The sequence below is a fragment of the Dromaius novaehollandiae genome, chromosome 6 (assembly GCF_036370855.1).
Source record: "Dromaius novaehollandiae isolate bDroNov1 chromosome 6, bDroNov1.hap1, whole genome shotgun sequence".
NCBI lineage: Eukaryota > Metazoa > Chordata > Aves > Casuariiformes > Dromaiidae > Dromaius > Dromaius novaehollandiae.
The window spans coordinates 23,645,702-23,669,678 of record NC_088103.1 but is presented as its reverse complement, the minus strand read 5'-3'; the positions used below and the strand labels follow the sequence as shown (position 1 = coordinate 23,669,678).

Below are 23,977 nucleotides of genomic sequence, written 5' to 3'. Positions count from 1 at the left end.
TGGACAGCATATTAAACCACACAAACACATGAAACATAAATGAGTTGATCGGTATTATTTGTTCATCCTGAGGAAAGCAATTTTGTCGGAAACATTTTGAGAAAGGAAGGAAGTAGAGATTCAGCTGGTAAAGACCAGCAGAGGCAGCAGAAAAAGCCTTAGAGGCCAGTAAAACACTATTTACATACTTAGGTGTGGAACCATGACAGGAGGACATAGAGAGACAGCTCCTAAACACCGATGCGATGCAGTAGGTCACCCTCAGGCTGTCGGCAGAAGGCAGCAGGCCTTGGAGGCAGGATGCAGATCGTTAACTTAACACGGGAGCTGCTTCCTTGTGATGGCCCAGAGTGACGCAGAACAAAATCTGCCTAGGATTCAATGTGCTGAACAAAGCTCAGGGAGTAATGGTAGAATTGCAAAACCAAGAAAAGCTATAGGAAAGATGAAAGTGGGCATGACTGCTCTACAGAGGAATAATAAGCAGCAGCTCAAAACATTAGGTTTAAAGGGTGGAAGGGAGTGGGGCTGAGAGCAGTCAAGAAAGATTAAGAAAAGTCTGAATAAACCAGAACTCTTGTGACTTTCAGTTCCAACCCACACCTGTTTCATACTGATGCTGATGGGGAGAAATACAAGTAATGTCCAGTGCCAGAGCAGCAGGAGCACTTAGTGCCATTTCATCCAAAAGTATTGCCTACCTACTTTTTGACATTGCCACAAGAGCTGGCCCTCTTGACTAGAGAGGATGTAGAAAGGATACTACAATCGGCAGCTCCTGCCACTATTCACTTCACTGATTACTTCTTTGACATGCAAGTTAAAATGATTTACTTTGCTCTCAAATACACCATTAATTTCCAGGGACTATCAGATTAACAACATTTATCTGCCTTTTCCAACACCACTCAGCCACCTCACGAAACAGCACATATTCAGAAGCAACTCTACCACTTTTAGGTTGTGCCAAGGGTAAAAGCATTTAAAGAGTTTCCTAGCCTCCTCTCCACTTTCGTTCACCAAGAAAATCCACAGTATCTTAACATTCACCACAAAGTACACAACCATCAAATACTGTCTGATACCTCCACCTTCCAGCTAGTATAAAGCCCTCTTTGCTTTAACATGTCCTGCAAGAGTGCCCTCCACAGGAAAAGCAGGACACAGGTTCTTGAATGCCTAGGTCCAGGAGTGGGGAACAGGAAACAAAGCACTGAGTGGTCCTGTTTCACACATTTTCCCAGGAAAAGGAAATCCCATCTGTTCTACAGGCTGCTGGTCCTGACACCCGACCTAATTACTACCGCAAGTCACATCACAAAAAGAGCGTCAAGTCACAGCTGGAAGGAAGTGGGGCACAACGGAAACACAAGGTCTTCCAACCAACTACAAGAAAGTCCAGGACTTGCCAAAGAAACCTGTTTTCACTCCCTGTATCGCACCAGAAGATGAAGCATTGCTATTAATGGATACTGTAGCCCTGAAGAAGCAATTCAAACTATATTTCCTTCCTAGCAAAACACTCTTAACCACAGGGATTCTTACAGACATAGAAAGTCCATCCCTGCCAGCACCATGTACACTCAAGGTCACCGGATGACTCTTTCCATGTCAAAGGTCTCATTGATGAAAGAGCACTTACTACCAAGTTCAGCAAGAACAGACAAGGAGAGGGGAATAAGATAGAAGAAAACAGAAGCAAGTCAGACAACAAGGCACTAAATCAGTTACAGGATATGGTGAAAGAGCTTGCCTGACGTTTCAGTCAGAGCACAGGCAGAAGTCTCATCCACACCAAGAACAGAGTGCTTGTACAGTTCATAAGGACATTTAATTTTATATGACTGACAAGTCTTACAGATAACTTCAGAAATAATAAATCAAAATGAGGGCACTAGCGAGCAACGACAGAACAACTACTGACCAAAGGAGCAGAATTTGTTGCAGACTGTCGGGCAGAGACTTCTTCTGCAACCATGTCAGGTTAGGCTGAGACCCAGTCAGTTGGGAGAAAGCATGGGTCACCACTTAGGTGGTATCTCCAAGAAGCACACAGATTCTGGGAGGAGTAGGCAGTGGTTTCAGTACAGTGTCTTGAAATGAGATTTTGAGCAGGACCCAAAAGAACAATAAAACTTCTCACATGGAGCCCTGAATCTGGTACTGCAAGCATATTCCATCCGTGGAAATGAGAGACTGCTACCTAAAACTGTCCCTTCAATTTAAAACGTGCATGTGTAACTCTGCACTGTTGAAGAGCTGCCATGCGTCATACAGGCAAGGCAAAATCTAGCTTACTAGCTTACTTCTCCCCTCAGTCTCATCTCCAGTCTCACCCCAAGCAAATACAGCTGTCATCTACGTCCACTGGTATTACCAGTGTAATATGCACAGAAAGCATCTCCCACAAAGCTGGCCTTTGGAAAAAATAACTTTAACAACAGGAAAACAACCAGACCAAACCACTCCCTTTCCCCCAAAGCTCCAATCTTCAACACTACCAGATGCAAGTTGTGCAGATTATTTTCTCTGCTTTGTATGTGTCAGACCTGAGTCCCTGATGCAATCCACGGCAGTTGCAAAGAGCCTGATACCAGAGTGAGCGGCTTAAGGGAACATGCTGTGGTTGCTGAACCTAACAGCAGCTGTGTGCCCAGAGTTCAAGCACTTTCTAAGAATGTGTGCCATGAATATTACTTTCCTCTGCCTGCTGTCTTCAGAGGCTTGCTGGAAATCTTGCCTCAAGAACAAAACTTGAAGCTGGTATTTCAAAGTGTTCCAAAATCCACGTGCACTTTCGGTTTTTATTCTAAAAAGAAATAATATCAAGGAGCAATGGCATTAACTGTAGAAAATCAAGCATTTTAGTGAGAAGCAGCAATACAGTACCAGTCATGTCACACATTTTGCATTCCCTTCCTGAATAAAGTGACTCCGGACAACCACAAGTCCCTGACGCCTGAACAAGATACAAAGTGACTGACTGAAAGAGGAAGATCTCTCCCTTAACAAGCTGTACCAGCCTAAAAACCAATGGAAATTGCTGCTGAGTCACACAAAGCAAGACTCCGTGGATACAAAAGTTTCAGTGAATCATGAAGAAATCAGGAGGCAGCTTTCAACTTTTACAGAAATCCACCTGAACTACAGGAATATAAAAAGAGTATCAAAAGGTGACAGCTCATTTTTAAAGGTCACATTTTAAAGACCAATTGATATTAGGGTCAAAAACACAGAGGTACAGTAGATGAAGCTATCAGACTATATTCTTCAAAGACCGCATGTGGAGAGACAGCTTAGCGACCACCAGCCACGCCTCGCCTAAATTTGACCCCATCTTTCCTTTCACTGTGCCCCATGTGCTGAATGTTACCATCTTTTGACCATCCCCTCAAGAACGACGGGGCAGGAGTACTTGTGCTTGCCAGCCAGGCCCCCAGGAGGAACAGCCCCCCGCACCTCGCGTTGCGGCGAGCGGCAGAGCAGGGCTGCCTGCAGGCTCAGCCCACACGGGGGGGTAGGCTTTTGGGAGACAGGGTGGTTTTTGGCAACCTGCTGCAAGCATATCACTGCAAGCAGTCAGAGCAGTTGCCAAAGTCATGGCAAAAGACAAATACACAAGCAGATGAAGAATTTCATGGGACAGTTCCCACCACCTTCACTTTGCTGTTTAGGAAAAGGCAACGTGGGCTGAAACACGCTTGTACCTGTATTGGAAAGGTCTTTGCCTGTCCTTAGGGGCAGAGTACAAGCTAGGGTATAGGGTGCTCTTATATGCTAAACCAAGATTCATTGGTGTTCCTAAGTGTAAGCATTTGAATATTATGGGAAAGCAAAGGACACAACTTGCCAACAAACTCTGCATTACACAGTTTTTATGCTGTGATTATATAACATTTGGGGCTTTCACGTTAATTTGCCTTTGTTGCAGTACCTGCAGCAGAGCCAACGCAACCCAAGAGAGATTTCCGGTTGTCTCTTGTGTCATGGTAATTGCAACACAGTAACTCTTTCAAACAGCCTTAGCAATGCAATCTCAAAAGTGCTCTGTGATCTTCTGGACTGAAGGATGCTATATAAAGGTCAGACACTCATTAGAAACAGCCACAGCCTCACTTCTCCGCAGTTTTCAACCAGACATCAGACAACATTTGCCTGTATCATGGGGAAAGGGAGGAGGAAAGAGATACCGCAAGGGGCATATTTAAAGAAACAGTGTATGCAAGAAGAGGCTGAATAAAATTGGAGGCTAAAACCTGCCTGATGCTCTCTTCCAAAGATATTCTCCAATTTTCCAGGAGATGCTGAAAGTATACACATAAATACACATGGCTTGACAGTCTGCAAACTGAGCACTCTCGCCTGCGGCAGTACAAGCGACAAGTGAACTGACAGAGATGGCTACTGCCCACTCCCCATCCGCTCCCCAGCCTAACAGCCAAGCAGGGAATTGCCCCACTACCACGGAGGCTGGCGGCACGCCAGCGCGCCTCCCGCACGGGTCCTGCTACTCATCACGCTGGCCCGTAAGGAGCCGTCGCAAGCCTGTGGCTGCTGTGAGCTGGGCGCTCAGCTCCAACCCCAGCTGTTTCTCTAATTACATTAAACACCAGAATTCAGCTGCAGCTGCTCAGGCTGCTTCCAAAAGAACTCTCCTTTTAATTAAAAATTTGCTATTAAAAAGCATTAAATTGTGTAACACAAATAATTCTCTAGAAATCATCTGTTCCAGTAGCTAATGCTGACTTTGTTAGAGCAGTAACTAATAGCAGCAGGACAGTTAGCTAACAGGACATACCACGCTGCTGTTAACCAGTCCCTTAGGATCATGGAGTCTTCCCCTCGTTGTCCTCCCAAATCTGACACCGAGCAGTTACAGTATGCTGGATATACACCAGCTTGCTGTAAACTCCCCAAGCCCACAGCATTTCATACCAACTGCAGTTTTAAAGCTCTGGAAAATGAAAGAGAGAATGAGTTTGTTAACACTCGACTCCCTTCAGGCAGAACCAAGCTCCTGCAAGCTCTGCATGGAAGGACAAGGAACAGTCCTAAGAGAATATCAAAAGCCACACACGCACACACAATTATTTTTCCAGCATTGTCCTCAATGAAACATTTTTAACAGCTCTAGCCCTAAAATGAGGTCAAAATAGTGTTCCTCCTGCCATGCTAGGTCACAGGCCAGAGGAAATTCTCTTATGTACAGCAATCCAAAGCCTAGGAAACATTGTCTGGAAAACAGTATCTTTCCTTTTAAGAAACTGGTCCTCCTGCAGAGACCAATTTAAAAATAAAATAGGAAACACAGTCCAAATATATATTTTTTTAAATTTCAGCACCAACTAGACGCTGTTTTTTAATTGTTATTTTGCAACGTCTGTACTGAAAGCCTGAAGTTCAGCACATGATACATAACATTCAGTATGCCCTACTTACACACTACACAAGCCAAAAGAGTGCATTAGCAGGAATACTTCCTATTTTCCTGAAAAAAATGCAATCATGACCATCCCAAACTGTTACTAATAATTTCTGATTATACCTGTACCAGATAAGCAAAGTACTCTTGATAACAGGAAGTATTATACGGGTGCTTTTTTCCAAAATAAAATAAAGTAAAATAAGAATAAAAAAAGGAAAGAATCTCAAGAATCTTTCAAAAGAAAGTATCTCAAAGAAAATACACAGAAAACATCCACTTTATTAGAATTAATAAAATATTTAAAAACAAGAGGCCAAACTTGAGGTCTCTCACACAGGCTCTGTAGCTTTACCACCGACTTCTCTGTCATCAGCGACAACTCAGCCTACAGCAAAGCAGTGCTATGGTCCACGCAGGCAGGTTTCTCTGCCTGACCCCCTCCCTTGCTGCACTAACCTGATTTTCACAACTCCTTTCTCACACTGCCTGGGAAAGTCGATCTGAAACTCTCCCTTCAAAATGCAAGTTGTTGCCTGTATGATTTCCCTGGACTGCAGCCACCCCTCCATTCTGCTTGGTGCTCAGGGGTCGCAGAGAAACACATTTCTTTAACTACAAGAAAGACTATAGGAAGAGGAAGCAGAAAAAGGAGAAAGCAAGGAGTAAATAAATACTAGTGAAGGGCTAGTGAAAGAAGTAAGAGAGAAGCAGAATGAGAAACAGAGCTGGCTCGCTGGGAGCCTCCTCCCCACCAGGTAGCCGTGGGCACGCAGCTGGGCTGCACCAGCAGCGCTGGCACTAGAGGTATCAAACGGGACCTTGCAGCTCAAAGGCTCAAACTTCCAAGCAGCAAGGCACTCTGTCCTGCTGATATGCTGCTGTTTTTGTCTTGGGGGAGGGAAGGAGAGCAAATTAAAGGTGCAGAGAGAAAAACATTAGCGTTTGAGCCCCAGAACCACAGCAACTGACCCTCCCCTCTGACAGCCCCATGCCACTTCCAAGGAAAAGCTGCTCAGTGACCGCAAAAGCCGCAAACTGTAACTCTTGCTACAAGGTCTCTTCCCTCCTTCCCCACACCATCCCCTCTGCAACAGCTTCACCTGAGGAAAGGAGCAGCCTCTCAGCAATCCCCCTCCATCTCTCACAGCAGGAGAAATCACACCAGCAGCAGGCTGGACCCTGCAGTATCACATTGTCGAAACCCCTGAGCCTCCACTGGGGCACAAGTATGGCCAAACTACTGGAGGATTCCCAGTGTTTTAACTATTCTTTGCATGTAACATCTCTTCTGTCCCAATTGCAAAGGCAGTCTGCATGTCTGCAGCCAAAAGTAAGGAAATTTGCTGTTTACAACAAAACACAGCCTACGGTTTCTTCTTGTTCACAATGGAAACGATTCAAATCTCTTATAATGAGAAGGTTGATAGGAAAACATTGCAAGCAGCTGGAGGGGAAAAAAAAGAAAGCGAGGGTCTGCTTAACAAGAATAATTTCTTAAAATGAAGAAAGAGTGAACTTTAAGTTGTGGATCAAACCATGAAGGGAACAAATCCAGTACGGAGTCTGCAGATGTCAATGTATCTTGTTTCCCACACAGATTAGCGATGAGCGCTGTGGTGTTCCCTAACTGCACTGCATAAAGAAGCACAAAATCCTTCTCAGTCTTTGCAGCAATTCATACCTTGATCACAACCATCACTTCAGTGTGCACAAACTGGAGGCCTTATTTACACATCTATTAAAGTCATTCCCAGGAGAGAGGCAGAGATACCAGGAGGAAAGACCATTTGTCAGAGGAAGTAAAACTGAACGAGGCCAAAAGAAATTCACCTAATCCACAGGAGATTTTTCTACAATTTTCTACAGATTTTAAATAAGGACATGTCCAAAATTATGGTCTATTCTGAAACAAGCCAACCGATAGAAGTTAAAACTCAAAATAATTAAGTGCAGGTGTATTTGTGAGAAAGAGTCAGAAGTAGGAAAACCTGAAAAAGCAATAATTCTGATAAACTGCTGTCCTCAGCATCTACTACTGCTGCTGTAAATTCCCTCAAAGAAATTAACTTTGAAGCAGTGCAGCACAGGATATGAAGGCAGAAATCAGAAAGAGAATTTGGTTCTGTCTCTCGGGCTGCTATCAGCCTCTCTTAACGTAAGCATTTGTTTTATTGCAGAGCTAAACGCAAGCAGCAAAGTTACACAATAACAGGCTAGAAGAAGGTAAGAATAACTAAGCAATCAGTCTGATATAAAAACAAAGATATTTAAGAACTACTTTTGCACTGCATATCCTCAGTAATGGGCACATTTGTTTTCCCACTAAAACAGGATAAAAGTGAACAGACCACTAACTGATCTCCATCCAATTTTGCTGCATTTGGTGAGCGTGGTCAGTAAAAGAGTTCTCTAGGCCTGAAAGCTAAATACTCTAGAAAGCTGTGAAGAAGATCAAAAACACAAGTTGAAAGAGGGAGGGAAGGAAGTCCTTCCTCTGCTGAAGCAAGCTCTGAGGTGATCAGCTAAAATGGCACATTCAAGCTAGAGATGACGAATGTGTCTGACGAGCTCACGCGATGTACTATGAAAATGCTTTTGGAAATCAGAAAGTTGCCTCCAGCTAAATATCTTCCATCCAAAGATGGAAAAGCGTTCTGGATCAAGAAATAACCATACTGCAACACTAAGCTCTCAGAAGGATTACTCCACTGTGATTACCTTGACCCTGTGCATCTAAAAGTGTATCTGAAGACAAGCAAAATAACCAATTACAGAGCAAGTGCCTAAAATTAGGGTTGAGATTTGATGAAGACACATTAGAATAACTCAGAAAGTCGTCATATCACAAAGAGCAACAACAAATGGAAATACCATAAAAATAAAATTTGATCAACACCGTCAGCACTAGTTTGTATCCAGATTAACCTTTTTTAACTTGGTTTGAGTAGAAGCATTATGGTCAGTGTGTTGCAGTCTGGAATCACCACCCCAGAATCAACTGTCTTAGAGCAGCTGGATAAGAACCATAAATTCAACAACAGGTTTGCTTTATATCCTGTATAGAGGCAGAAGGAGAGACAAGCAGTCAGTCTCCAGGGTTGTAACTTTTCAATCCTCTGCCCTGTCCTCACAACTCACTAGAGGTTCAGGTCGCTATAGAACAGTAGGACACGCTGCAGTGCAGTCTCCAGCAAAACCATCAACAACAAAACTTAATTTCTCCATTAAAGCAGGTGCAAAATCTGCAGAGTTCTTCAGTATTGGTGCAGAGTTGCTAGCATAGCTCACAGGGAGGCAACACAGCAAGCCTTCATCCAGAAGAGGTCACAACATGGAGCCCCAGTGACAAGGTGATTACTAGCTGCCAATATACATAAGCCAAGAGAAAAAAAAATAAAAACCGCCACTACCTCAGAACGACATGATTTCCTTCTGTCACAGGCTAATAAGCCCTAGGAATATGGAAGAAGCAATGCATTTACCATTTGGACTTCAGCAGAGCTTCTGACAGAATCTTACATGCTATTTTTATAAGCGAATTAGAAAAATGGGTATACGAAACTAGTTTACAATGGCATATACAACTCATTGAAAAAAAACCCAAACATACTCAAAATTGCTCACTGTCAAACTGGAACAATGTATCAAGTGATATCTTCAAGTGTTTGTCCACAGTCCACCACAGTTTAACATTTGTATTAATTATCTACATGATGTAATATATGGCACTGTTATTAAAGATTACATTACCGTGAGAGGAGCTGCAAGCATATCATAATATCAGAAGAGAAATCAAAATGGTCTTTACAAATTCAGAGGGAGCCCACACATAGTGAATTTCTTCCTATTTGTTTTAATGAGGACAAAAGTAGCGCACACTTTGGTAGGAATTCTCATCTATCCAAGATGGAAAAATGACAGCAGTTCTGCAGAGAGTGGTCTGGGGCAATAATGGGTCAGAAAGCAAATGTGCACCAACAACATATTCAAAAAATAAGTTGCATGGGTTGATAGGCAAAACAAGAACATCTCTGGTACAACATGTGAAGCAATTCTTCCCCCTCTAATCAGCACCAGCATGGCCTCAATTAGAGCCTTGTCATGCCCAGTTCTGGGAATCACATTTCTAGAAAGATGTGAAGAAACTGGAGAGAGGCCAGGGAACTGGAAGGAGAAAAAGAAAAAAAAGTAGTGGAGGTCTAGAAACATGACGTATGAGAAAAGATTGAAAGAACTAGGTTTGTTTAGTCTAAAGAAAAAAAAAAAAGACTGAAAGGAGACATGATAACAGTCTTCAAGTATGTAAAAGCCTATTAGAAGAAAGAAAAACTACTTTCCACACATACTCTGGATAGAACTAGAAATAACAGGCTAAGACTAAGATAGCAGCAAAATATGTTTTTCTGATGTCTAACTGATAGAAGAATTAAACATTTAAGAACTGGCACTAGGGGTTGTGGAATCATCACAGGTTTTTAAGAACAAACACGCCTGGAATGGGCCAGGTATCAAATGCTTTCACAGGACTACTGAATGGACTGTATGACTTCCGGAGGTCTTTTTCTACGATTGTGTTGTAGGCATAAAATTTTATTCCTTAATTGCTATTTGTGACTGTCCATTGAGTCTAGAATGACTAATCTCTTTCATCTTAAAATAAAAACAGTTTTGTTCTAGGAAAACAAAAAATGCTCTGCACAAAATGCAAGAACCACCGACCATATACATTCCCCACAAGTGACTTTTCCAAAGCATAATACAGCAGGAGACATGCAATGTCACTCATTGCAGATGAGGAACCAGCTGTAGAATTGAAATAGGAATGTGATACGCTTGTTTGCAGTGGAGTTCACCTATAAAAATGTTTTTCCTCTTGTATACAATGTTCAAATTTTGAGAGACCTGACAAGAAGAGATGTAAGAATTGATAAAAAGGAGAGATGATGGGAGTGAGAAATTAAGACCAAAGTAAAAAGTGAAATGATCTTTAAACTATAATCGCAACAAGTCTTATGGGGCAAAAGCAGCTTGGTAGCTAACTCCTAGTATGAGCTTTAGTTATTCTGTACACTGTCAAGCAATAAATTTACAGGCCAGTGTATTCATCACTGCAAATTACTGTAGAAGGGAATGACTGCTCCTCTCCTCATATCTCTACAACTGTACTCGGATATAATGCACAGAAAGCTTCTTCAGCTCCTTCAGCCAAAAGGCTGCTACTCAGGTGCTTTGCATTTTGTGGGGTCCTGAGCTAACGGAAATTGCTCCTTCATCACATGTGGAACAGGCTACAGATACTGGTCTGCAGGGTATGCTGTAAGGCACCTTTCTGCTCCCAGGTCTTTAGAGGATAGGAGCAAAAAAAAAATTAGGAATCTGAAAGTCAGGAGATCAGACAGATGCTGTGGAAAAAAAAGTCATCTCCACTGATGAAACTCATTATTTTTGAGGGAAATTTTCTATCTTTAGAAAAAAAAAATCACAAACATCAAAAATCTAAGCATATCTGGAACTTGAAAAGTTCATCCAAATGAACTTTTCATTTTCATTCAGCAACACAATCATATCAGTCTCTTTGCTAATGCAATCAGAGGCCTCAGTCTAGATGGAATTTGAAAATTTAGCTAGCTCTCCAACATTATCAGATTAAGACTGAAGCACAGTGCTACAGCTGCTTCGGAGAAGATTGCAGTGCTGCTGCCAAAGTTTTCCATGCTCTGGGAGAAGAAACTTTTAGCTCCTCGATTACCAAATCTCTAGAGTTTAAATGAATTTTCATTTTAAAAAGCGTTTTTGTAGAACATATCTATCTAAACGGGTTATGAAAAAGGAAGGCAATGAAGCTGCATTACAGTTTTCTCACACAGGAGTAATTAACAATAGTTTGGTCAAAGCTGGCAGGTTGATATTTCTTAACCCAAGATACACCTTAGCTAGGGTTCTAGAGCTCTATTTATTTTAACCTCATAAAGAAAGAGATAATACATGCTACAAATTTCTTACTCAAAGCAACTTACAGCAAACAACGTAAAGTCTCACTAATGAAAACCTTAAAGCAAACTTCTATGGCACTTTGGAACAAGGCAAAATTCATGTCCTGTCTCTCCAGTTTAGTAAATAATGTATTTTTTTGTTTGAAGTTGTGTCCTATTTTCCCCTCCTCTTTTATTTGAAGTCAAAATTATTCTCCGGACTCCACCACTACTACTTCCCCCCCGCCGCCAAAGTGGGCAATTCTTTCTTCCCCATCTGTTTCACTGGGGGAGAGCACAAAACAAACAAATTAACAAACAAACAAAAAACCTGCATGCAGAATAACCATGGAAACAAGCCACATGAAAGTGACACTCAGCAAAAGATAAAAACAAAAAAACCCAAAAAACTTCAGGAGCAGAAACAAATTACTGGCTCTTTTGTTTTCAGAGCAAGTGACCACTGGAATGAGAAGACACAACATATTAGTCCATCCTCCTTTAAAACGAGGTATGCCACTGAATACAGCCTTTAAATGGATACACAGAAAAGTGCCAAGAAGAAGAAGTAGAAGAGAGGTGGGGGGGGGAAATCAGACACAACTCTGCTCACTCCCCTTGCAGCATGCCAAACGAGAAGACAGAGTCAGGCATCAGCCGAGGATCGGGGCAGCCCTGCAGGGAGGAGCAGGCGGGAGCACAGCACACTTGGGTGCCCACATGGGCCAGGAGGCTCAGGGACTGGGACACCGCTGTTTGCAGAATTTGTCAAAGGGAGAAGCTGAGGCGATTTCAACAGGCCCATGTGACTGGAGTTGTTGTGAATATTCAGAATACGTTTGCTTTCTCACCAGGTGCTAGAATGAGCCATTTGACTCCTGTCTCTGCTCCCTGTCCCTCTGAGCCCAGAGAGGCTTACCAATATTTGGATGCTTTAAGAGTCGGCAGATTCGAGCTTCACGTTCCAGTTTCTGATGATCTGAAAGAGATTAAGAAACATGACGTTAAGCTGCACAACTCTGAACTAGGCTCTTGTTCATATTCAATGGAGAAAGGAAAACAGTGACCCGGAGGGCTGTGTGAGACTGGGAATTGCTGGAACACAACCATCTCCCCAGACCTTACAACCATTTGAGAGGAGGGCTGTGTGGGCACCCACAGCCGAGGCCGCACAGGACCTCTGCTCCTGCTCCACAGCCGCAGCTAAACCGGCCTTTTCTGCTTCGATTCCGAGTGAGCAGTAGCACAGTTAAACACACCACTCTCTTCAGCTGCACAAAAATATAAAGCCAATTTTAGTGAAATCTGTTCTAAGACTTACCCCCTTCTCCAATGCCGGAGAGAAGGAGGAAGAGTCTCTGAAGCTATGACCTGCATGAAATGGGAGAGGACCTGCTGCTGCCCCAGAGAAACACTGGGGAAGAAGGGCAGGGCAGGAAGGAGAAATACACAGCTACCGCTAGGGCACAGCCGTCGCATGGAGTAAGGAACGCTGCCAGCTGCAACCGACCGTAAAGGTAACCATACTTCAGTACCCACGGACAGACTTGCTGGTGAAATACTGCTGACCAAGCTTTTCGAGATCTGCAGGCAAGAAATGCTGCCTAAATGCTAAATGTGCTTAGTCCAGCCCAAAGGCAACATCAGTTTGAGCAGGACTGTCATCTGGATTAAAGACAAAAAATATCAAGGAGAGCAAAAACAGTTTCTCCTCTCCTGAAATTTAACATGTGTGGGGGCAAGGAGGCGAAGGAGCTGGAGTACCCCTGCCCCTCAGCCAAGAAGCAGGGGGCCTTTCTAGTCACTGAAGCTCAGACAGAAAGGAGATTTTTTCCACAAGAGCAATGATTGATCCCTGACTTTCACTACAAAGCCCCCATCCTCTCAAATGAAATACATCAGACAGGCAGAGCTTCACTGAAAGGATCTGAGAGAAGCAAATCTTTGAGGCAGCCCTGGCAGATACTAAACTCTAAGCCTCTGGGGAATGCAGATGCCTAGAGAGACGCAAGGAACAAGGACAGCCCTCCCTCCCTCCCTCCCACCCACCCATCAAACCGGCAAAGAAAGGGGAACTGGCACCAGTCCCTGCTCCCTCATGACATCTCTTCTCTATCAGATCTTCAGCACGCAGGCTTGAAAGCACACCTTCTCTGCATCCCCCGTGACACACACGTCTTTTCCACAGGAGTGAGCAGGACACTAGGCTGCTGGGCCATTCAACAGAGCACTGGTAGAAATGCAGCACCCTCCGATTTACAGGAGCCCCTTAGAGACCCACTTCTCTCCTCTCCTGCACTGCTGCACCTAACAGCCTACGCAGCTCTATGGTCTCTGCATGGCCTTCTCCTTCCTGTGTACAGACAAGCTTTGGACAACCATTCCCTTCCCCATGAGCAGAGCGGGGAGACCAAGACAGATCTCTGCTCAGAATCCCTCTCTCCTGGACTGGGAATAGCAGCTCAGGGCACTGCAGGATTTCTGTCTTCTTTCCCACTGCTGAACTGTAGAAAATGTCCCAATTAATATTTTATATGGGCTGAGATGTGCCTACATCCTCATCTGCTACTGTTCAGGGATGGGGGAAGGTAAATTACTCCTTTCATCTCTCCTTCCTTCTCAGTCCTGGAAATTATTGTTGCTGCTGCATACATTTCACTGTTCTGTGCCAGAACCACTCCAATAAAGTAGCAGACAGCAAGAAAGGCTGGAGTGGTTCCACGCTCCCGAGGTCTTGGTGCAATGCAAGCGCTTTCTCGCCTGCATTGCTGGGAGGGCAGGGGGAGGCTGCCTTGGCTTCCCTTTTAGCAGCATCTCTCCTGAAGAAGGGGATCCTTCAGCCACCCCGATCACACTGCCCTTGGGCCCAGCCACACTCGCTGAGAATCTGTTCCCAAGCACAAGGGCACCGGGAAGCAGACAGCAAAAACAGCTGAGCAAAGGGGGAAGGAGAAGTAAGAGCTCACCACGTGCTACTCAGCCACCGACTCCTGAGAGCCAAGACAGACAGCTGACAGGAGCACAGGCTCAAACAAAATGACATAACCATCGAAATGCCACGGGAGATGTAAATCAAGAGCAATTGCTCCCCTGAAACCCTACACCATCTCGCAGAGGGAGGGGAGCAGCCAGGGCAGCTAGCGATCCTGGGCAGCGGACACACCAGAACTTGTGACAAGAGGTCACCACCCCACACGCCGTCCCTCCAGCACCACCGAGCCTGGCCGGGGACCAGAGGAGGAGCACAGCACTCTGGTCACAAGGTACAGGAAACTATTTCTGGTCAGGGGGAAAGCATACCACACTGTTCTGTCTCCAGGGCAACAAAACAGGCAAACTCAAGCACGTCTCCGCGAGAGAAAGCACACTCCCCAGCGCGGCTGCTCCAGCCCTGGGAGCACGGGCCCGCGGAGATGAGCGGAGAGCACCCAAAGGTCAGGCTGCACTGGTGTGCTGCCACTGCCTGACGCGGTCCTGGGGGGTCGCTGACCAATTCCAGATGACACCAGAGCACAGCTTAACTTGTGACTTGAAAGGAGCCCTCACCCCCAAAGACAGCCCCTTTTAACCTCCATCTCCAGAGAGCCTTTGGCACAGTACGGCATTTCACTCCTGTTCCCAGGGTCAGTGCCTGAGTCCATTTGGTACTTGCGGGAAGCAACCCAGCATTTAAGTGTATGAGGAATAAACACAGAATTATAATTTTTCTAGTTCTCTCTCTGGTCTAAGGATGGCCATTCCCAGTAGGAAACAGAAAAAAACCCAAGATTCTGTGATGCCAAAAGAGCAGTCAAAGGTCAGGGTATAAGACATCTCATCTCATCTTATGCAGGGGCTCACAGAATCTTAAAAACCCAAAGTATTCATAAATGCATTAGAGGAATGATGTAAAGAAGATATGGGCTCAGATCCCTGCCTCATCAAGAGCTTGCAAAGCAAATAACTTCTCCTCCCCCTCCCATTAGATCAAACTTTTGCAAGCCATCTGTTGGGTGAAGGTGTATGTTCTTCACGCACAGCAGAAGCAAAGCTTGTAGCTAACAAACACAGCAACACATCCTGACCTAGGTTATAGGGTCTGAGGCCTAGGACAGTAAGTCTACCTCCTGCTTTTCACAAGCTAACAAATGTTAACAAGCAATTTTCATGATGTCTGAAACACACACTATCTTTTCAAAAATGTAAGCGTTCACATTGAAGACTTCAAGTGATGTATAAAGCCAGATAACCCACTGAAGTTTCTCCAAATGTTAATTAACCTTGCTGTTAAAATTTTGCACTGTATTTCCAAGTCTGATTTCATTTAGCTTCTGCTTCCACATTCTGGATTTCATTAAGCTTTCTTCCTGCTAAGATACAGAACTGTCTACTGCTGAACAATTGCTAATGCTTAAAACTTAAGTACAGGATATTACAAACACTCATCTAATATTCATTGACTGTTTTCCAGCCAAAAAAAGAGAATCTTGATATTTGGACAATTCCTCTCCCTACAGTCTAGAGCAATGACTATCCATGTGGACAGAGAAGTCCAGTCTACATCGCTTATTTGTAGCAAAATTTAAAATTCAAATGTTCTAAGAGATGGAGCGTAAAGCAGGAGGACAAAATCTTCTCAAGTTCAGTGTGCAAACTAAGTTATGAATATCTAGTTCTCTCTATCAGGCCTCTATACAGATAAAATTTCAGCATTTTGGTTCAAAAATTGAGGCTACACTTAACCAATATGTCATTAGCATTATTGCTCTGCAAATGCTTCTCTAAGCGCAGTTCTAGTAATGTAACACAAGATGTCTTTAGAATATACCTGATAACCAAATAACTGGCTGTTCAGAGAGCTGGGATTTCTTTGGTTTGGGTTTTTAATTTGTCTAGGGGTTTTCTTTAACAGAAAGCAAGAATGATTGTGTTAGCACCATTTGCAAAAGTTAAGGACTTGCAAAAATGAAACTGCTTCATTTTATACATACAGGCAGTCCATTTACTGGAACAGAGCTGCTTGTGCTCCAGGGATGGCCAGAAGCGGCCGCGCGCTGTTAATAATGTCGCAGCTATAAGAATCTCTAACCGAACCAGTGAAAACAAAGACAATGCAGCCTGAGTACAGAAGGCAACAGGCCAAAAACAGGATAATTTGGCCTAAATACATCAAACGTCTGAAAAACAAGGTAGGGCGATATAAAAGACAGGTGTATCAAAGTGAGAAATAAAAAGCAAAATGCAGACAGCTTTACTTCATGAAAAACTGACAGTCTCCAACAGGGTGGGGGATATGGCCAGGTCTATAATGATGCTCATTTCCTACGCTTCTGCAAGGAAATTCTTTCATCTTCTGACCATTTGAGTCCATTACTTCAAAGATGCTGTGCCAGAGATGAATAAAGTAAGGCCCAACTTCTGGGCTCCGCTCTTCCCTAGGGAATCGGCTCCCAACTTTCTACCCTGGCTGCTCCACGTGCTGCTGCCTCCCCGGAGGTTTATCCTCCCCCAGCCGCTTTTGCTGCGAGGGCCCCGGAGGCCGGCAGGAGAGCATTTGCCAAGAGGGACCCAGGGCACTGGACACCTGCAAGCTGCAGCAGTCGGGAGCTGTCAAGGGAGAGCATTTATATAACAACGACAACAGAAAGATGGAAAAGGCCATGGGGCCTCATCAGCCTGCTTGGAAGGGGCTGGGAGGAGAAGGGGCTGCCAGAGAAGGGAAGGGAGAACTGCCTGCCCGGGGCTGAAACACGCCTGCAGAAGGCAGAGTCCAACCAGAGAAACCTGCCATAAACCCACAGATGGGATCAGTCGCAAGCCGGCTGGGCGAGGGCTGAGCTCAAGCTGCAGGGAAGGCGCTCACTGTCGGGTGCCGAGGCTCCTGCCCTGTGCAGGCGGCACTGCGTGAGGCCTGGCCAGCTGCAGGCATCGCGCCGGGCCCTGGCTGCCTCTCGCTCCCCAGAGATGCGCAGGGGGTTTCGTTTCAGGCGCAGGCAGCTGCGATACAGACACGCTCTCCAGCCAAAGCCTCGCCGTAAACTCCTACAAGGACCCGTGTCCAGGGAGATTTAAAGAGACCTGCCCTTCGTCTCCTGTTCCCGACCCACCTGCCCGGGAAGCGCGGAGGTTTGCTGCTCTAGGAAAACACGTAACACCTATTTCAGGTAGTCACTTCTCATGGCAAACAGAAGTACAAAACAGCTTTGAAAAAATAAGGGAAAGAGTGGACAAAACAGTCATTCAGTTAAATAAAAACAACATTTACCAGAGGAAGTAATTAATTTCACACCTGCCAGAAAATCAGGTGGAAAAAACAAGTTCTACCACACTCGCTCCAACAAGCACTGGAAACGCAATACTGTTTTGAAGCAGTTTCATAAATAAAGGAGTACACCCACAGCAACATTTGTCTTAAAGCTGGCTTGCTTTACCAGACCTCAGTTATACTGAGGTGCTGGGGCCATGGCTCGCTCTTTATTTAGGACGCCTGCCCCCAAAAAGGGCTTCCCTGGAGCTGTCTAAAAACTCAAGCACCCCAATGGGAGGGCAGGTTTCCCATGTGCAGTAAAAAGCAGAAACAACAAAACGGACCCTTAGTTATGAATCATCCCTGCTTGAAGAAAAATGGGGCTAGAAAATAAAATTTAAAAAAAAAATTTTGCTCCTCCCTTTACCAATATATAGTTTTCCTGCTCTCAACTGGAGTATATACACAAGCTGCTCACTAATACAGTCCACCTGTCTTCATCCTGCACTAGGACTGTGCTTTATCACTGCAGCTAGAGGAAGCTTGTATTCCCACAGGAACGGTGTCTTCAGTCTAGATTACTTTTCTGAGAATGGGAAGAGTCCGGACGAGGAATCAAACCCAAGGCAATAAATTCAGTTTGATTGCTGTCATCATGCCAATTCTGGGAGATAGTCAATTGGTGCCAGCTGCTGAGATATCTTTTGAGTTGCTTGAAGACTGAAATCGAATTTGCATCAAATAGATTTTGCAGCATGAGACTAGCCTGTGCCTTCAGGTCATTCATGCTTTTCTTTGCTTGTTTAAATTTAAACTTCCTCTCCGAGATATTCCCAGCAAAAGAGAGCTAGCTCCCTCAAACCACAGACTTCCCCCTATATTCTCTTATTTCTCAGACAACACCGTACTCCAGAACAGCAGAGATACCACTTCGGTGTTTGAAATGGGTCAGCACAGGGCAATATGCCATGCCACCACTTTAAACATAAATACCAGCGAGTCTCAAATCACCACTATTCCCTTTCTGCAGAAGTTACTACCAACAAAAGCCGTACTAGGCCTTAAGAACGGCCAGAGGTCCATCTAGATTCAGTGTCTTGTTTCTGCCAATAGCTAACAGCAGATGCCTAGAGAAGAAAATAAACTGAACGAGCATATCGCAATATTTCCCAAATACTCTCCCTCCCTCCCTCCAGCTCAGGGATTTCTACCTTTCCACAGCAGTATTTCTACATTCTCATTTCATAGACTAGCTATCGTTAATAAATCTGTAATGGATACTATGCTCTTTCCAGAAGAAAAGGCGCCCACGCGAAGGCACTGCTGGAGTGGGCAAGAGAAAACGAAAGAGTAAAGCTCCCCTTTTCTCACCCGGGCAAAAGCTGGGGAAGCAAGACAGCGGTAAGGCCTCCATCCCTCGCCTTCAGCTACTCGCACAGCAGCAGGTTCAAGTGCCAATAGGACACCGTAAACAAACAGAACACAACTTTCAAGAAGCGCTGCCAGACATACTTTCTGACAAAGTCTTTCCTCTCACAAAAGCCGCTAAGGTTATTACCTTGCAATAGTGTTTTCCCACCCTCTCCCAACCTCCCTGAAACAAACAACTCCCTCTCAGAAGTGCAATCCTACCCCTCAAAGGACACACACAGCTGGATCTGAAGAAGAGCCAGGATGCTCATACAGTTTGTAATAAGCTGTGTTTCCACACATGAGTATTTGTGAACCTCCTGGTATCCCTGCACTGGGACATGTTAAAAAAGACAACAACAAAACCTGCACAAATTTAGAGTGGATTTTCCACTTTTTTTGTCCAAGTAACGTAGAAATTAGATTATCAATACCACACAGCAAATGCAGAAGCCAGGATGGTTTAAGGGATTGTGTCTGCACCTCAGACTGGCTCCCTAAAGAGCGGGTCAGGTAAATTTTTTCTTTTCCAGTATTTCTTTATCTTGTAGTTATCTTCAATAGAGTAACTGAAGGCAGATATGAAGATGTATATTACAGTGGCAAATGGGAAGAAGGTATTAAAACTACTTAAAACAGATAGATCTTTGCAAAGATAGGATGCCTTAGTCTGTAGCTTCGCCATTGCTATTGTGTGCTCAGTGCAGCGCAAAGCTGCTTTGCCTTTTCACATGCATGCTTTTCAATTTGTCAGCAACACTTGACTAGCAGAGTGTAATTTCCTTGGGTTACGCAGCAGGTGGACTTAACACAGGAAGGAGAATTCCTGCCCTCTGTTTTCAGAAGGAACCTGCGTGTTACCTGTTCTGCACGCTACAAAGCGGAGGAAAAGGAGCCTGGTGCGTGCTGCAGCAGGAAGGGGAAGTTGCTGTCTTGAGCTTTCAGACAGACACCAGCAACTTTCCAGGAACCCCGAGACAAAGGAGGTCACCGCAGTGACGCGGCACAGTCACAGCAACAGGCGAGAGTCACCTCGGCCACGATTAACGATATTAACACACGGAGGTTAAGCACAGGCTGAAGCCTGCCATGCCACTCTTCGCCTACAAGGGCGCAGATAAAGCCAGACTGGGTATTTTCAATCCCTTACTACAGTCCAAGCTGTATCCTTTGTCCTCTTCAGTGATTTTTTCTTTTCAGATGATTCTTCAACACATGCTCTGGCCAAGGGTTTCAGGACACTTCTGGGACACTCCAACCACAGAAAAGCTTTACAGTGCAATGACCCAGGGCATGCCCTGGCTCCTCGAAGACACTCACCCCAGCATGGCCTAGCAGACCAGCCGCCACCTCCCAGCAGGCCTCCAGAGCAGGCTCAGCGTACCTTGGGCACCCCAGTTTCATGATCCAGTGACACTGGCTGTGGTGTATAGCATGGAAAACGCTCACTAGCTTCTGCATGAGGAGTGAAACAAAGAACAAGAGAGGAGTAGGCATAGCCACTCTCTCGAAACACACACCATCTAGTTTGTGCAAGGTGGCACAAAACAACCTTGAACAAAGTGGTTGAACAAAATGCTGAGGAGCCCCAAGAGCATACACAGCACAAAACCCTGCTAGCAGGAGATCAAAAGGTGCCTTTTCCACATCATTTTTCCAGGCTCCTCCAAAACCCCTCCTGTGCCTAGACAAGAAAGGAACATGCTGCCATATCTTACTCAAGCAGCACCAAGGTACCATAAGCAGCAGCTACCCACACCCCTCAGTCTTCAGGGTGGCAGAGAGGAACTGTGCCTGACACATCACCTACATACATCTCTAAATGGGGCATGCTCTACAGAGCATTAAAATGGCAGCAATGGAGTGAGATCCCCTCAGTCTGCTCTACCTGCTCCCACCACTGAGCTAAGGTTATCACCTACAGCAGACCCCATGGTTTGATCAAAGGCAGCACTTCAAAGAAATGCTAAGTAAAAGCGCATATGCATGCACCAGGGGATGGAAAGGGAGGGAGCAAGCACCTAAGCTATCCGCTGTAGGTATAGCACCTGGCCTCATATTTGAGGTCATCTCGAAACAAAGCAGCTCCTTCTGAGCTTGCTATAATGTTAGAAGAGGATTTTGTAAACCCCTTGACACAACAGCCCTCCACAGTGTCTGCTGCCCACTCCCTACCAGACTCACCCTCCCGCACAAGTCGCATGCCTCCAGAGCCCCTGCTCAAGCAGCTACTCCTTAATGCATCTACCTTGTGACTCACAAGCAGCCACCCCATCTCTCCTGACCACGCTTTGAGAACGCAAGATGTTCAGCTGCTTGGGCTGTTTAGACAGCTGTTTCCAGTCTTACTCAGTAAAAAGCAATGGGCTGGGCAGAGCCCGATAGATTCACAGCCTGAAAGCCTTCATGTTAGTTCAACCACAGGAAAATGAGATAGCAGTATGAAAGCGTTAGGTGAATAGAGGTTATCTGCCTACTAAACAACTAATACAGGCTAAAGAACCATTCAGGCTCCAGCCAGTCTTCAGTAAGCTCTGATACACAACACACATGCCTTGCCCCACATACAAGCTGTGCTTTCAGTCTACATGTCCCTTTAGGATACACCAGATCCTCCTGCAGAGAAGATAAACCTTTTTTCACCTCCCTAGTCTTCCTTCCCCATGTCACCAGCGGGATACATGAGACCTGTACTGACCTGACTTTATTCTCTGCTTTGCTTTTCCCGAGAACTATTTACTTCAGTTACTAAAACAACATAATTATTAAGCCTTTCCAAGAGTCTCTGATCTGGATTTCATCTCCCCTCCTTTTTTTCCTGCTAGCCAGCAGCTTGCTCACTTCATGCCACTGTGATGGAGGCAAGTCATACGGCAAGTCATACCAATCTCTTCCTGATTCGGTAGTAAATTAGAGGACGAGAAAACATTTCACCACTGAGGTTACCTTCCAAACTCCATGCTGGGTGGTCAGCTGCAGCCTAAAGTTTGGTACCTATAGTTAGCTGCTATAAAGAATTCATCCAATTTACCTTTAAAACTACCCTCCAATTCAGCAACTCCACCTGCTCCATTGGCTACTGCAGAGAGAGCCATTTCTTGCTTCTGCAAGACTTTTTCCTTGCTCAGGGCTGGATGAAACATGAGGAAAGCCCATGCTGCTGTGGGACGTACTGGGAACTGTTCCTGCAACAGTGCATTCTAGCAGCTTTCAGTAGCCATCAACCCTCAGTTTGACAACAACGAAAATGCAGCCACTTTCTTCCTGACTTGATGAAATGGAGACCACTGACCACAGACTTGACAGGCAGATAAAAGCACAGCAAAGGACAGGAATTATTTTATTTGTTGCATTTGCTGTGGCCAGAAGGTGTAACTGCACCAGCCACGTTCCTGACACAGGAAGAAATGCGGTTTAGTTGTGCTCATGCTAAGAATGCCGCAACTACCAGGCTGTCCAGCCTGGTGGGACATGTGTGTGTGACAGCCCCAACCAGCCTTGTGCTGAGTGGAATGGCTTATTTTAGCTCCACTTAGACATATTTGGTCAGTGTAATTTTAAAAGCTTAAGAGATCCTTAAGAGATATGAACATAACTAGCAAAAGAAAGAAGTGTGCAGACCAGAAGATGCTGAGATCCACAGCTTAAATGGTCAAACAGTTTCCCCCTCCTTGCATCCAAACAGAGCAAAAATTAGTATGACCCTCTGTCATGGTCACCTCAGACCTTGCATCCTGCAAAAAGGCTTTCCCACATCCTTCAGTTCAGAGCACCCATCTAGCCCCAGCCCCCTCCTGTCAGCACCCTCCCCCTGTGCCAGGGAGCCCTTCCCTCCCTCCCTCCCCGCCTGCCCCGCAGCGCTGCGCCACCTGCACCGTTCTCCATCCCCCGTGGGGCTGCGGGTTCGGGGTTCCCCTGCCTTTTGCCTCTGGCAGCTCACACTTTCCTCTGCTGCCCCACGTCCTGCGGGGTACATTCCTCTAAGCCCACGTCCCGCAGCACTGAGCTCCCCTCAGCTTCCTTTACTTGAGCAGACCGGACGTGCTGCCTTCCTTCCCTGGCAGCCCTCGGCCTCTGGCTACACATAGGGCAGCCCAAGTTGAGCCCCCCCTTGCCCTGGTTCCCCATCTGCAATGGCACCGTTTTTTTGACTGCATTTTACGAATCACATGTTTAGCTGCTAGTTTGGGTGCAGAGCCAAGAAACACTCCAGTGCATGGGGGAGGGGCTGATATATTTTTTGTTTCATGTGATCAGCTTTCCAGCAACTTCACTGAGAGCGAGAGCAGAATCCCCCTGCCAACCCCTTTCCCCAGATGCTGTCACCCCTTGGATGCAGAGCAGATCCACAGCGGGGGAGTCTGGCTGCTGCTGTGACAGCAGCCAACCTTGCAGTCACACAAGGGATGGGGTAATCAGCCCTCCTTCCCCCCACACTGATCCTTTGAAAGCTCACGAGTAAAGACCTGATCTTTCCTATAAAAGAGGAACTGGTCTTGGAGAACTGATGGAGAGGCAGAAGGGAGGAGTGTACTCTCCTCCTTCACAGGTGTTGGGGTGGTTCCTCCTACCCAGCTGGGAGCAGCATGAGAGCCCCAAGAAATGCTGCAGCACAGGCTATGCCTGATGGCCTGACATGACGACTTGAGATGACATCTGCATCTCTGAACTATAGGTTTGGGGCAGTTTGTTACAGACAGCACGCTGTGGTCTCGCACAAAAAAAAAGGTAGTTGTGGGTTAAGGGATTAAAAGGTAGGAGGCTACAGTTACAATACTAATGTGCACGCCCACCTAACTGCATTTTTTGGTTAGAAAGTTGGGCGGGGAGGAGGATGTGTTTCAAATCTAACAAACTGGCTGTAGAACATGTATTTCAATAAATGGCATCCCAACATGCTTTTTACAGAGATTAAGAAAGGAAAAGTCATTTTGAAATAAACAT

General features: G+C 45.3%; 1 protein-coding gene across 15 annotated transcripts in view; it reads right to left on the bottom strand.

Annotated features, from left to right (window-relative positions):
• CAMK2G (calcium/calmodulin dependent protein kinase II gamma) overlaps positions 1–23,977 on the bottom strand; it is a 124,833-nt gene that overhangs the window by 57,991 nt on the left and 42,865 nt on the right. For all 15 annotated transcript variants that reach the window (XM_064513842.1, XM_064513844.1, XM_064513843.1 and 12 more), the window contains exon 3: positions 12,317–12,376. In XM_064513842.1, the coding sequence (XP_064369912.1) occupies positions 12,317–12,376 (60 nt within the window). The remainder of the gene's footprint in view (positions 1–12,316; positions 12,377–23,977) is intronic.